The sequence below is a fragment of the Aethalodelphis obliquidens genome, unplaced genomic scaffold (assembly GCF_003676395.1).
Source record: "Aethalodelphis obliquidens isolate GAN/ISIS:26980383/991018 unplaced genomic scaffold, ASM367639v1 scaffold69, whole genome shotgun sequence".
Classification (NCBI taxonomy): Eukaryota; Metazoa; Chordata; class Mammalia; order Artiodactyla; family Delphinidae; genus Aethalodelphis; species Aethalodelphis obliquidens.
The window spans coordinates 548,748-561,036 of record NW_020838013.1 but is presented as its reverse complement, the minus strand read 5'-3'; the positions used below and the strand labels follow the sequence as shown (position 1 = coordinate 561,036).

The window sequence follows — 12,289 nt, the reverse complement described above, 5'->3', positions numbered from 1 at the left end:
TCTGATGCCCTTATCAGGGAAATGCTAACACACTAGACTCAGGGACAGCGGGTGCCCACCCAGCGGGAACGCTGAGCCTGCATCGCCCCCCAGAGGTACCTGGAGTATCTGCACCAATGTGGGGCAGGCCGAGCTCCGTGCTGCCCCTGGTGGTGGCTGAGGGCAGTGGGCCCTCACAACTGCAAATGGGTAGTTGCCTAGTAACTTGCTGAAAAGACCATTGGGAAGGCCCTCTGGCCTCAGTTAGCCACCCCACTCCCTATTGCCTGAAATCCTTCACTGGGGGGTCATCTTTGCCCTTGTCCCTCTCTGTCCCCCATGCTGGAACCCCTGAGGACAAGTCAACCACCCCTCTCCCTAGTTGAGTTCCCCCTTCTATGTCTATAGGTTTCTTATGCAGTCACGGGGCCTGGGCTGGGTCTGTACAAGGAGGGAGGGAAGGGCCTTGGCGGAAACTCTAAGAAAGGCCGTGGCCCTGCTTTACAGTCTGCAGTCTTGGGCCCAGAGGAGAAGCAAAACTCCTTAGGGAAGCCATGCCTTTTGCCCCCTTCAATCAACCAGCATTTAATCAGAGTCTTCTGTGAGTTGGCCTGGGCAGATGGGGGAAAAGGAGATTCACAAGACCCAGCCCCTGCCTGTAACGTTGGGAGCAGCTGGTAGGTTATGTGACTGGACAGGTGGTGGGTCTTTCCCGCCCCACCCCTCCCCCACACACGTCCCAGAGCACCTGGCTGCCTCCATCTCCTTGGCCCTTTCCAAGCCCCTGGTACCTGTCACTAGTCCTCCTGGATACTTGCTCTTAAACCAGATAATTTGGAAGAAAGACCCAAATGCCTTCAAAACTCAAAGAAATGTATTTATAATAGCAGAGGACAGTAGAGACATGACCTTTAAGTCCTAGCCTGCTAGGTGTTCTCTTGTTCTGTTTATGCACGGGCTAGTAGTTCCAGACCTGCCTGGGCCCTGCCTTCCCCCTCCAGGCCTCGGTTTCTTCATAGATGGTGTAGGTACCCTACTGGATCCACAGCTAATCATTTCCATCTCAGACTCAGACCAGGGGTGAGCAGCTGCGTTCTGTCCAGAGGGGCACACCTCTCCAGGGATGGCGTGGCTGGGACAGCTGAGGAGTCCCCGAGGCACTGTGTCACACAAGCAGTAGCCTGTCACTCCTGAGGGCCGTCTGTGCCCAGTCTAGGTGGCTGCCACCTCCGCCCTGCCCCTCCCACCAAAGGCCTCCTCTCTCCTCCCAGTGGGCCAAGAGGGTCTGAGTGTCCCACTGGACGCCTGAGGAACTTGTCAAGCCAGTGACCACCTCTGGGGCTCCAGGTCCACAGGCTGCTCTGCCAGCCCCTCCTCTGGGCCCGGTGCCCAGCACATGTCCACGCCACCCACAAAGCTGATAGCCTTATCAGGGTAGCCACCTGCCATGGGTGAGCTCTTATCCCCTCCACAGGGACTAACTCCCTGCGTGTCTCCACCCCGTCCACCCAGCCGCTGGGCCTCTCAGGAGCAGTCTGACGTTTGGCCTGATGGGATGGGAAGAGCCCATGGTCTGGGAAATGGCCCTTCCCTGGCGGCGGTGAAGGACACGCCAGGCGGAGTGCAGGGTGAAGAGCCGGGCTTCAGCTGCTGCGCCGAGTGCCCTCAAGCCAGTCCCTTCCCTCTGGCCTCAGCCTCACCTGTGAATGGAGGTTTGGTCCTGTGACCACTCAGGGCCTTGCACGTTAGGGTGTCATGACTTTGGCAAGGGGTGGGGATCAGAAACCCACGATTCTGGGCTGGGCAAGAGCCTCAGCAGGGTCTGGGGACAGGAGGGGCGCTTGGACAGAGAGCAGGTATGGGTGTCCCCAGTTTCTTACCCCAAAGGTAATACATCAGGGCAAGGTGGGGAGTTGGAGGGGGGGAGAAGTCACAGAAGATCCAGGTGCCCATCAACCTGGGCCAAGTGCCCATCGACCTGGTGCCCATCGACCTGATGCCCTCAGAGCCACCACTCTCCTCCCCCTCCTGGGATCCTGGTTGTCACTGGTGAGGGATGCTGGACTCACAGCTGGCAGGGGTACAGAGGTGTGTGTGTACTCTACCATCCTGCGAGCCAGGGTGCGAGGCCCAGCCCAGGTAGGAGGCAGAACACAGGCACAGGTAAGAAGGATGAAAGGTCTGTTCCCCAGTGTCTCCCAGATTTGAAGGCTTCTAGTGGGTGTCCAGGCAGGGCGAGGCCAAGGGCTCAGTGTTGGGAGATGACAGCATCCTTGGAGCTCTGTAGCCCACTGCCTTCTCTGTACAAATGGGGAGACTTCAGCCTTGAAGGCTGGGGCGGGCAGAGGACTCACCCAAGGCCACTCAGTGAGCCAGGGCTGGGTCTTTGCCTCTTGGCTCGAGGCTTCTGGAATCCTAGGTCCTACTCCACAGTCTGTGCCCACTGGGGAATCACACACACACCCGACCTGGATCAGCTGGCTGTCCCTGCCGGCTATACTGAGGTCATAGGCAAAGCGAGAGGGAGGGCAAGTGTCTGCTGTGGAGCCTCCCCAGCCCTGCTGGGAGGAGGCGCAAGGCCAGGTGGGGAGCCCCTGGGATTCTGGCCCCCGTGAACCTCTTGGTTCTTCCCTGGCACAGCCAGCTTGACCTGCCAGCTGAGCCAGCCCAGAGCAGGGTCATCAGAGAGCAGTGTGGGAGCCACTGGGAGGTAAAAACTGTACGAGTGCTCCTGGCGCGTTCCTGTGGACTCTTTCCGGGCTTGGGGACTGAATGAGCCACTGCACGGGCACAGCGGCCATAAGACATCTGATCCCCAGGGCTTTCCTCAGCCCCTTGAGACTCTCTGCCCCCAGCGCTCGGTACAGTGACCAGAAACGGGTAGAGGGGAATCCAGCAGAAGCCAGCTGATGTGGGCCTGTGGGCAGACAACTGGTCCCTAAAGGAGGAGGGGGATGGGAATGAGGATGTCAGGAGGTGGCCTGTGCCAGCCCCCTGCTGCCCCCCGGAGACCTTCCGGAAAGCCTCACTCCGGTGGTGGTGGTTTTGTGGGAGATGCGGAGAGTCCCCAGCCCCCAGGAAGAGGAAGGAGGGCTCATTTATTTGGGCCATTTGTCCAAAATTCCTGGCCTGGAGTGCTGGGGGCACTGCGGGGCAGGGGAGAGGAAGTCCTCTCCCGAGAAAAGGCGTGGCGGGGGGAGGGGGCTGGGGAGAGGTGGACAGAGGGAAAGGGCTCCCAGTGCAACATGGGCCCCCTCCTCCACCCTCCACCGACATCCCGCCCGGCATCAGCATGCAGGACGCGGCCAGCGCTGATCACGGAAGTGAGAATAAAATCACTTCATTTATTTCCAAAAATGTAGGGGTGGGGAAGCAACATGATAAAAATTAAGATCAGTTCCCTATGGATCCATTCTGCCCCAGGGGAGGGACAGCGGCTCTTCTGGCCAGTGTGTTCTCAGTGGGAGGGCCTCAGGCGGACCCTCGTTGCCATGGCAACCTGAAGGTCCGTCACCAGCCAGGGCGGGTCCCTCTTGGCTGGCCAGCGGCTGGTTCCTGTCCCGCCCTCCCCTGGAGCTACATAATGGTTAGTGGGTTAATTTCCAAATGCAGCAGCTCTGGATCCTCCCAGGGGCACCAAGCTCCCCACCCTCCCCTCTCACTTTCCTGTCCCCTCAGCTGTCTGGCCTCCAGCCCCAACCCCTCCTTGTCCCACTAGGTCCCCCCCAAACCCCCGGCTCCTCAGGGTCACCTCCTCCGGGACTCCTTCCTTCTCTGCCTCCCGACACTCAGGGCCACCGTGGCCTCAGTGAGTGAGCCCAGCTCAACCCACTGTGGGGCCCGGGGAGGCTGCGAGGGGCGGCTGGTAACAGGCAGATTGTCACATGGCCCAGTCCCGTTGCCACCCCCGTCAGAATGCATCCTGTAGCAAAAGGTTCAAAAACCAGGAAAAGACACGACAGCATAGAAGATGGTGAAAGAGAGTGTCCACGCGGGCAGCCCCAACCTGGGGAGGGGCTGGGATGAGCCCCCGGGCTCCAGTGCCCGCTTGCAGCCTGTGGGACCCAAGTCTGCACGGGCCAAGCAGCCAGGGACTGGCTGGCACTGCCCGGTAGGTAACGGAGCACTCTGGGGAAGGGTCTGATTGCTCCGGAATTTTAGGCCTCTCAACCAGGACAAACATCTGAACAGGGATGGGGAGACAGGGCTGAGCTTACAGGCTGGCTGACCCCTGACCTGGCCATTGCTTCTGCTAAGCCCATCTGTGGCACTGCCCCCTTGGACCCAAAGTCCCAGGCTCTGGAGCTGGGAGGCGGCAGGGTGGAACTGCTCGAGCCCTGGGTCAGAGGGCTCCAGTGGGGCCAGGAGGACATTTCCCTGGGCCCCGAGGCCTGAGCTGGCTGCGCTACAGGCACCGGGAGCCTGGCGTCAGGGCCCAGGGGCTGAAGACATCTGAAGAGAAAGTGGGGCCTGCAAGGACACCCCAAGTACCTATCCTGGCGGTGGGAAGGAGACCCAGGCACAAAGCACGCCACCCCACATAGGGGCAGACGGTGGGCGGCCATCAGAGAGGGTGGAGCCAGGCTTGCAGGCTCAGGGAGCCGTCCTGCTGGCTAGGACCCAGCCCTGCAGACCTCAAGAGCATCGGAGGGAGAACAGAAGGCGGTGTGAGGCCTGGAGGCCAGGTGCAAGGGGGTGGGGGCCACAGGCTGCACCTGTGCACCTCTGGTCTGCAGATGCTTAGGGGCAGAGCGTAATGGCCAGGCTGCAGCCACCTGGCTCTGCTCCTAGGTGGGGAGAGCCGGGCTGACCGGGCAGGCCCCAGGAGGGAGGGTGCTGGGGGGAGGCGCAAAGGCAGCGAAACCAGAGAGCAAAACAGGAAAGACCGAACCCAGAGTCTGTGAGCCAGCAGGTACCACAGCCTCATGACACCCCCCTGAACCAAGTCCCACCCTTCCCTTTGGCCACCATCCCCACCTGGTCCCCCTTCCCCATGGGCACCCGGAGGGCTGCAGCTTCATTTGTGGAGGTAGGCGTCCAGCCACAGCTGCCCAGACTGCCTCAGGGACCTGGGAAGAGAGAGGGATAGGGACAGTCAGGGACCAGGGAGCCTCAGGAAGCGGGGGGCTGGGAGCATGGGTGCCTCCTCTCAGCTCTCAGCCAGGGGCCTGCGGGCCTGCTAGCTCAGGGCTCCCCGGGAGACCCCGTGGAAGGACCAAGGGAAGGTCCTCATCCAACCCACACAGAGGCCAGGCAATTCCTAGCGACAGAGGGGCCGGCTGGGCCTCGGCTCCTCTCGTCACCCGTCTTCACCATGGGTGGTCCCAGCTACATGCCTCTCAGTCTCCCCCCTGTGCCCCACGGACCTCCAGGGGCGCCAGCACCCGTGCCCGCCAGCCCTTACCTGATGATGTCCTGCAGGGCCTGCAGCAGCGGCTTCTGCTGGTACTCAATGCCATGCTTGGCGCACAGGGACCTCACCAGCGGGGCGACCTTGTGCAGGTTGTGCCGGGGCATGGTGGGGAAGAGGCTGGGGAGAGTGCGGGGGGCCGGGCGTGAGGAAGCACCCACCTCCTCTCACAGCCCACTTGGAGGCTGGCCGGGCCCAGGGGACCCCGTCCATCTCTCCCTATGTGCCCACAGGGGCGGCTGGCATGTGGAGGGGGAGGGCTGGGCCTCGGGTTCCCTGGCAATAGAGGGACCAATCACCTGCCCTGCTAGGCTCACGGGACCAAGGAAGATGCCAAGTCACACGTGCAGGGGTGGGCGTCACTATACCGTGTGGCCCAGGGCAGGAGAACCCCTCTCCAGGCTTCGGGGGGGGCGCTGGGGTGGAGATACGCTCTAGGGTCGGTGGGGGGACCTCACTGGGGAAGAGAGAGGTAGTCCCCAACTGCTGCCCTCTGCCGGGGAGGCTGGTGGCTACTTCCCTCCACTGTACGCCCTCCACCCTCCACCCACCCCCACCTCCCCGCCCGCGCCTGCGCTCACTGGTGCTCTATCTGGAAGTTGAGGTGGCCGCTGAACCAGTCATTGAAGAAGGACTGCTCCACGTTGCAGGTGGCTACCAGCTATCAGGGAGAAGGGGGATGAGTGGCCAAGAGCCAAAGCACAGAGGGCCCCGTCTCCTTCCCACGAGGCCCAGCCTTACCCAGGGGTCTCACCGCCCTGCCCAGATTCCCCACTGGTCCCTCCAAAAGCTCCCCGCCACTCTCTCTTGCCCAGCCCTGTTCCTCCCAGCGGAAGGACACAGGCAGCCCCAGGGAAGCGCAGGACGGTGCCGGGCCCACTGGGCAGCCACGTTCCCGGGAACCAAGGACATGGACCTCGGGTCCAGGCTCCGCAGGGCCCCGGTGGCCAGCTCTGGCCACCCTCACCTGGCTGCTGAACCAGTCACGGTAGGGCTCCTGGTCAATCTCCATGACGATGTGGTTCATCTGCGTGACCCACACAAACCAGTGGCTCTCCAGGAACCTGGAAGCGAGCTCGGCTCAGCACAGGAGCCCGGCATGCTCGTCTCCACGGGGCCCGGGGAATCGGTGGGAACAGAGCCTCCCTCCCGACCCCGCGCAGCCCAGGGCGGGTGGGGGGTGAAGTGAGTGCAGCCCCTGATGAGGGGCCGGGGCAGGAAGTGGGGACCTCTGAGCCTTTCCTCTTGGGGGCCTCGCATCAAAGCCCCCATCAGTGCCAGTGCTCGAGGGGCCCAGGGATTATTAACCAGCAAAGCGCAGGCACCTGATGAAGTTGAGGAAAATGATGGCCCCCAGGACACCATAAAAAGGGATGTAGGTGATGAAGAAACGGGCATAGTAGCTGATGGCCCAGGCCAAGTCCTGCGGAGAGAAACAGTTAGATGTGGGAGTGTCCCGCCCGCCCCCCGGCACGGCTTCCCGACCACAGGTGTGTGTACACAGCACCTCCCTCTCACTGCTGGGCCAAGGGGGCCAAGGAAGCTCAACAGGCCTCCGTGAAACTGGGCACCAGGCCCATTGAGGACGCGACGCCTGCCAGTGCAGGGTGTGCACGACTGTCTTTATATGTCTAGGGAAATGCTGAGTGTTTTAGCAACAGGAAGGGGGCTGCAAGCTCTGCATTTAGGGAAGTAAACAGGGATGGGGACCAGCAGATGCCAGCCACGGGGAGGGGCCGGGGGTCAGCAGCTCTTTCACGGTCCCGAGGATTCTGAAGGTGCATTACCATCTGCACGCACCCCTGACACCTGCAGGTTCACAAACGGCTCATCAGCACCTGGGTCTCCTTCCCGGACATTCACTCCAGCACAACAAAGGCCAGGGACACCATCCATCGCCCGCCTCTGGGCCCTCCCAGCAACCTCTGACACTGCTGGCCCTCTTCCCACACCTGATTCTCCTCCTGGCCCCTCTTCCTCTCGGCTCTCCTCCCTTCCTGGGCAAGCACCTCCCCCAGCTGCCCCAATGGCTCCGTAACCATGGCAACCAGAGCGACCATCTTAGCTCCAAGCAGACTCTATCTTTCCCTAAGCCCTCCCATCCCACCCAGATCAGCCCACAGGGATTGGGGACCACTGTCTTCTCAGCCACTCTGACCCAGCCTGTTCCCACCTCAGGGCCTTTGCACTGACTGTTTCCTCTCCCTCATCACTTCTCCCAGACACTCGGCAGGGTAGTGATGAGAGCAGAGGCTCCGGGTCAGGCTGCTGGCTGTTAATTACAGCTCCACCCTACTCTGTGTAGCTGTAAGTAATTTTCTGAGCTGTGCCTCAGTTCCTCCATCTGCAGGATGGGAAGAGAACACCCCCACACCCCCTGAGATTCTACATGGCTTGAAGGTGTTGCAACAATAAGCACAGTCCACAAGCCTGAGCTCTAAAGACTCCAGTCTGGTCTCTGCACCACTTTGCTACCATAGAGACTTTCCTAACATGCAAGCTGGACCACGCCACTGCGATCCTCAAAGCCATCACGGGCCTCCTTCCCCGCCGGGGGATAAAGGATAAAATCCAGCCCCTTAGGAGGCTGCACGGCCCTCACGTGCCTGCCCACCGACCTGGCCTCATCCGCAGCCCATCTCCCACAGCCAGGCTGTGCTGCAGTGTCTGCGTCTCACTGCATCCACCTGGAAGCTCCTCCCCTTATCTGCTCAGCAAACTCATCCTTCAAACGAGCTCTGTTCAGTTAAGCTCCACAAACACTCAGTAAATGCCTTCTCTGTGTCAGGGACCGAGTTAGGTGCTGGGGGCAAAAGGAAGTCCTTCAGAGCCCCTCGTCTGGAAGGACAGACTTACACAGAGATCCCTTCAATATCATATGGAAGGGGACACACAGTTACAGGGGTGATGGGAGTGTGGCGTGACGTCCCGACCTGATCCTGATTTAGGAAAGGCCTCCATCAGGAGGTGGTGCCTGTGCTGGGCTGGGAAACGCGGGACGTCAGCTAAGCAAAGAACAGTAGGATGGATGTTTGCAGAATGATGACAATACGAAGAAAAGCCCAGAGAAAAGACCGGGCAAGGGCTGTGTTTGCATACAGATTATATGCTCCATATACCCCAGCCCAAGCGCTCGAGGTGGAGGCGGGACACCAAGGCCAGGTCATGTCCGCCTGGGGGGACTGGCCTCTACCTTGCCGGCAATGAAGACCCACTGAGAGCTTTAAACAAGAACATGGTCCCTTCTGGACCTTAAACTGGATCCCCGCCAACTGGAGGTGGGGAGATTCGGTTATTCCAGTAGCTCAGGAATGAAATGACAGAGGCCCAAACCAGGACCCACGGCACTGAGGAGGAGATAACAGATTCCAGAAATATTTAAGAGGCAGGGACAGCTCCACCTGGGGACTGCTTGGTCATGAGGAATCTGGGCTGGTCCCTGGCGTGGGTACCATCAGCTGGGGTAGGAAGGGGTTGGGGGGAGCGGCTGCGGAGGGGAGTCGAAGGGCCAGCGGTGGGCGGAGGGCAAGACCTCAGGACCGAGGCGGTCTAAACATTCATTTTAATTCCGTGTTTGTGCGTAAGCAGTGCAGTAGTATGTACGTATATATTAACGGAGGTGCGTTCTTAGGTATTGTTGTGCGGAGCGATACGTGACTGTGGGACCACTGGTTTCACAGGTAGGGGATGGAGGAGATGCAGGGAAACAGAGGTGGAGGAGAACCAGCAGAGGCGGCACTTGGAAGCTGACACGGAGAATTTTAAGAAGGAGCAGTAAGTGGTATCGGATACAGCGGACCTCCAGGAAGTTGAGGCCTGGGAAACATCCCCAGGATGTAACCACTGGCAACGCTGGCTGGCATTTGGGGCTGGATAATTCTCAGCTCTGGGGGGCTGTCGTGGGCACGGTAGGATGCCCACTAGAGGCCAACAGCTCTCCACCCCCCCTGAGTTGTGACAATCAGAAATGTCTCCCAGGACTTCCCTGGTGGTCCAGTGGTTAAGACTCCGAGCTTCCACTACAGGGGGCACGGGTTCGATCCCTGGTCAGGGAGCTAAGATCCCGCATGCCGCGGCCAAAAAAAAAAAAAAGTCTCCCAGATGTTGCCAAGTGGCTCAGTAGAATTGTGCCTGTTGAGGACCACTGCCCCAGGTCACAGCCACACGTGGCACCCAAGCTCACTGTTACCATGAATCAGAAAACCACAGCGCAGGGCATGCCTCTGCCCATGTGGGCCCCTGAGGGGAGCGCTGGGTCTGGCGCCATGCCTGGCTGCAGTCAGCTACAGTTTTGTACTAGAAACCCAAGCTTGAACCCTACTCCCCAGCGGGAGAGCTCTGCCCTGAGGGGCCCGATCAAATGTCCCTGGCGGGGCCACCTGAGCCGGTTCAGGTACAAAATCTGATTCCCTTTCCCGCTGTCCCTATGTAATGCTTTGTTCCTTAGGGAACAAACACAGTTTAAAAAATAAAAAAAGGATTAAATATTCATGTCAGGAGTCATTTGCCATGAAAGCAGATTCAGGTACCCCCGGCAGCAGCATCGCGGTCCCTTTCTGCTGTGACCCCTTCCAGGGCCCAGGTGAGCTCAGGTGCAGGAGACCTGGATTCCAATTTCCACCACTTAACTGATCCAGAAACTCCTTCCCTCTGGCCTGTACCTGCCTTGCTGGCAAAACAGGGTTAGATGACACGACGTAGGGGGGCAGTGCTAACCGTTCCCGGAACACAGCGGGTACGGATAAAAGAGCGTGTCTTAGAAGAGTGTAGTACAGGTTTTACCAGCACGGGGCTGGCAGAGACCTCAGACTCCCACCTCCTCCCCAAACAGCCCCACCTGCTCCCGAGTCCCAGGCCTGGCCCTCTTAGCAGAATCAGCAGGCACCTTTGCCAATAACGCCAAGGAGAGAACGTAAGACAAAGTACTTTGAAGCGCTTCCATTGCTGTACAAACATGGACAGTGGTGGTTGGGGTGTGGGGACAGGATCCAGGCCGTGGCATCGGGAGGTCTGGGTTCTAGTGCCTGACCCACCCCTCGGTGTCACCTTGGGCAAGTCCCAAACTCTTAGAGTTTCAATATCTTCATTTATGAAACTAGGTTTTTTAAAAAAGACCAGCAATACTGACTCAGTGACTCTCCGCTTGGTCCCGAGGGCAGGGGCCCTGTCCCCGCCCCAGGGAATCCTGTTCTGCCCAAAGCAGTCTCTGCCTAGGGTCACTGCTCCACCCAGGGCATCCCACCACGGGCACATCGTCCTCTTCCACAGAACCACGCCTGCACATCTACATCAAGCCAAAGACCTCTGTGCACCACGCCACGCGGCCCTCTCCAGGGTCCCTTTCTCTCTCTGGAGTTACGGGCTGGATCACGGCCCCTAAAATGAGTATGTTGAGGTCTTAATCCCCAGGACCTCACAGCGGGACCTTATTGGGACATAGGGTCCTTGCAGATGTAATTAGTGGAAATGAGGTCATTAGGGCGGGCCCTAATCCACTGGGATTAGTGTCCTTATACAAAGGGGGAGACCTGACACAGATACAGACACACACAGAGGAAAGATGAGGGACACAGGGACGAGATGATGGTCATTCACAAGTCGGGGAGAGAGGCCTGGACTAGATCCTTCCTCAGAGCCCTCAGAAGGACCAACCCTGCAGACACCTTGATCTCGGGCTCTAGCCTCCAGAGCTGCGAGACATGCGATGCTGTCGTTTAACAGAAACGCCACTCGGTTTGTGGCACTCTCTCATGCAGCTGCAGCAAACTAAGTGCCCGGCGGCTCTCCATTTACCAACCAGAGTGCAGTGTGGCCCGGTCCACCGGGTCTTAGGGGCCGCACGGGGACACAGGAGGGCGATGGCTGGAGCAGAGCCTTGGATGGGCGGGCTCATACGTTGCCTTCAGGAACTTTCTGAGGAGCTCTGCCAAGGCCGTGGCTCTCCCAGTGGGTGCCCTGTGTGGGGGGATCTTTACGGTTGGGGTGCTATGGCCTCCCTGGCTCCTGGCAGCCTCAGAGCTAGTCCCTTCCTGAGGGCGACAAGGCAGCCACCCCAGGAGGAGATGCCAGGGGCCCTGCAGGCCCCCAGGGTCCACTCGCCTCCGTCGCCCTCCTCCCCACACTCCCGGGCCCCCTGGACTCACCACCCAGTCTCTGTGAACGATCATGGACATGATGATCTGGTACTGGAAGTATAGGGGGATGAGCAGCGGTGGCCCAACTGCAGGAGAGAGAGGAGAGGCGCTTAGAGGGCCTGTCTCACCCGGGTGGGCCTGGAAGACGGGAGGGAGCTGGGGCAGAAGCCGGAATGTGGTGTCAGCCCTGCAGCTCCCGGGCAGAGGCGGCCGGGGCCCCGGTGCCCAGGAGGGGGCTGGGAGCAGACAGCACCTGCCGGCACCCGCCCAGCGATCATGAGTGTGGGACCCGGGGCAGGTGTCTGGGCCCACGTCCCTTCTGCATCATGGGCCACGTGGGGTTTGCCTGGGATGGCTGCTGTGGCCCCTTCTCATCTCACAGGTCTGGTGTCACTTTCTGGGTCTGGAAGGTTGTCAGGTGGGAGGGGAGACAGAGGGCCACACTGGTGTGAGAAGGGGGTCCGGGTGTGGTGGCAGGGGGTCCCAGCACTCACTCAGGAAGAAGTACTCGTGCTGGTGGTTGTAAGGCAGGTATTTCAGCTTCTTCTTGCCGTACTGAGGAGAGAGCAGAGACCGTGAGCCCCCAGCACCCCTCAGGCTCCAGCCTCCCGTGCTCTCCTCCACCTGCTCTGCAGCACCGTTCCTTCCTCCTGCCCAGGGGGCTTCTGTCCTCTGCACCCTGGGCTCCCAAGGCTGGGCCCCTGTGGGCTCCCGGCCACTCCGGCCAACACTTCCTCAGCCCTCGCTGGGCGTGCCGATGCCAAGC

General features: G+C 60.2%; 1 protein-coding gene across 3 annotated transcripts in view; it reads right to left on the bottom strand.

The window, feature by feature from the left end:
* Nucleotides 1-3,288: 3,288 nt before the first annotated feature.
* Nucleotides 3,289-12,289, bottom strand: part of FADS2 (fatty acid desaturase 2) — a 64,066-nt gene continuing 55,065 nt past the window's right edge. Inside the window, exons 6-12 of one of the 3 annotated variants that reach the window (XM_027089822.1) lie at nt 12,018-12,078; nt 11,533-11,609; nt 6,715-6,812; nt 6,357-6,453; nt 5,971-6,050; nt 5,384-5,509; nt 3,289-5,048 (exon numbers count right to left, since the gene is read on the bottom strand). In XM_027089822.1, coding sequence (XP_026945623.1) covers nt 4,997-5,048; nt 5,384-5,509; nt 5,971-6,050; nt 6,357-6,453; nt 6,715-6,812; nt 11,533-11,609; nt 12,018-12,078 — 591 coding nt within the window. In that variant the 3' untranslated portion in view covers nt 3,289-4,996. The remainder of the gene's footprint in view (nt 5,049-5,383; nt 5,510-5,970; nt 6,051-6,356; nt 6,454-6,714; nt 6,813-11,532; nt 11,610-12,017; nt 12,079-12,289) is intronic. The other 2 variants (XM_027089820.1, XM_027089821.1) reach the window with 2 other exon arrangements.